The 615-nt window shown below is 59.8% G+C and overlaps 1 protein-coding gene across 1 annotated transcript in view; it reads right to left on the minus strand.

Annotated features, from left to right (window-relative positions):
• BABAM1 (BRISC and BRCA1 A complex member 1) overlaps positions 1 to 612 on the minus strand; it is a gene marked incomplete at both ends in the record, with an annotated part of 1,544 nt that extends 932 nt beyond the window's left edge. Inside the window, 4 exons of the mRNA XM_010017114.1 lie at positions 163 to 211; positions 243 to 272; positions 353 to 473; positions 572 to 612. Of these exons, the coding sequence (XP_010015416.1) occupies positions 163 to 211; positions 243 to 272; positions 353 to 473; positions 572 to 612 (241 nt within the window). The remainder of the gene's footprint in view (positions 1 to 162; positions 212 to 242; positions 273 to 352; positions 474 to 571) is intronic.
• Positions 613 to 615: the final 3 nt, after the last annotated feature.

Genomic DNA, 615 nt, shown 5'->3' on the forward strand with positions numbered 1-615 from the left:
AGCTGCGCTCATCTGCAGGCAACGGGCTTCTCGGGTCCCACCTTATGCTCTAGCGCCCTCATTTTGCACTCGAGAGACCCCATTTTGCACCCAAAGGACCCCATTTGCACCCTTGCAGGGTCCTGCCCCACCCCCATCCCAGCCCCATAGGTGGTGGGATACTGAAGGACTTGCAGACGACAGTCTCCAGGTCATAGAGGCAGCTGCAGACCTCACGGGGGTCCGAGGTGAACCCTGCAGACCTCGCGGGGGTCCGAGGTGAACCCTGAGAGCTGAGAGGAGCCAGAGTGAGGGGACGAGAAGCTGTCCCCATCCCATCCATCCCATCCCATCCCATCCCATCCCCACTCACCCACGTGGCATCGTTGTTCACCACCACCAGCGCAAACTCGTGGCACTTGTCAATCTTGTGCTTTGTCCTCACAAACATCTCGATCATCTTCTGGGAGATGTTCAATGCGTTGGTCTTGGACCTGCCGCCGGGGTCAGAGCTCAGCAAGGACCCCTTAGTCCCCACGCCAGGATGGGGGTCCCTTTGCCAGCCCAAGCAGGAGCATCTCCCAACACTCACCCATTAAAGGACTCCAGTCTGGGCAGCGCCATCTCCTCCGCCAG

The sequence above is a fragment of the Nestor notabilis genome, unplaced genomic scaffold (assembly GCF_000696875.1).
Source record: "Nestor notabilis isolate BGI_N333 unplaced genomic scaffold, ASM69687v1 scaffold27410, whole genome shotgun sequence".
NCBI lineage: Eukaryota > Metazoa > Chordata > Aves > Psittaciformes > Psittacidae > Nestor > Nestor notabilis.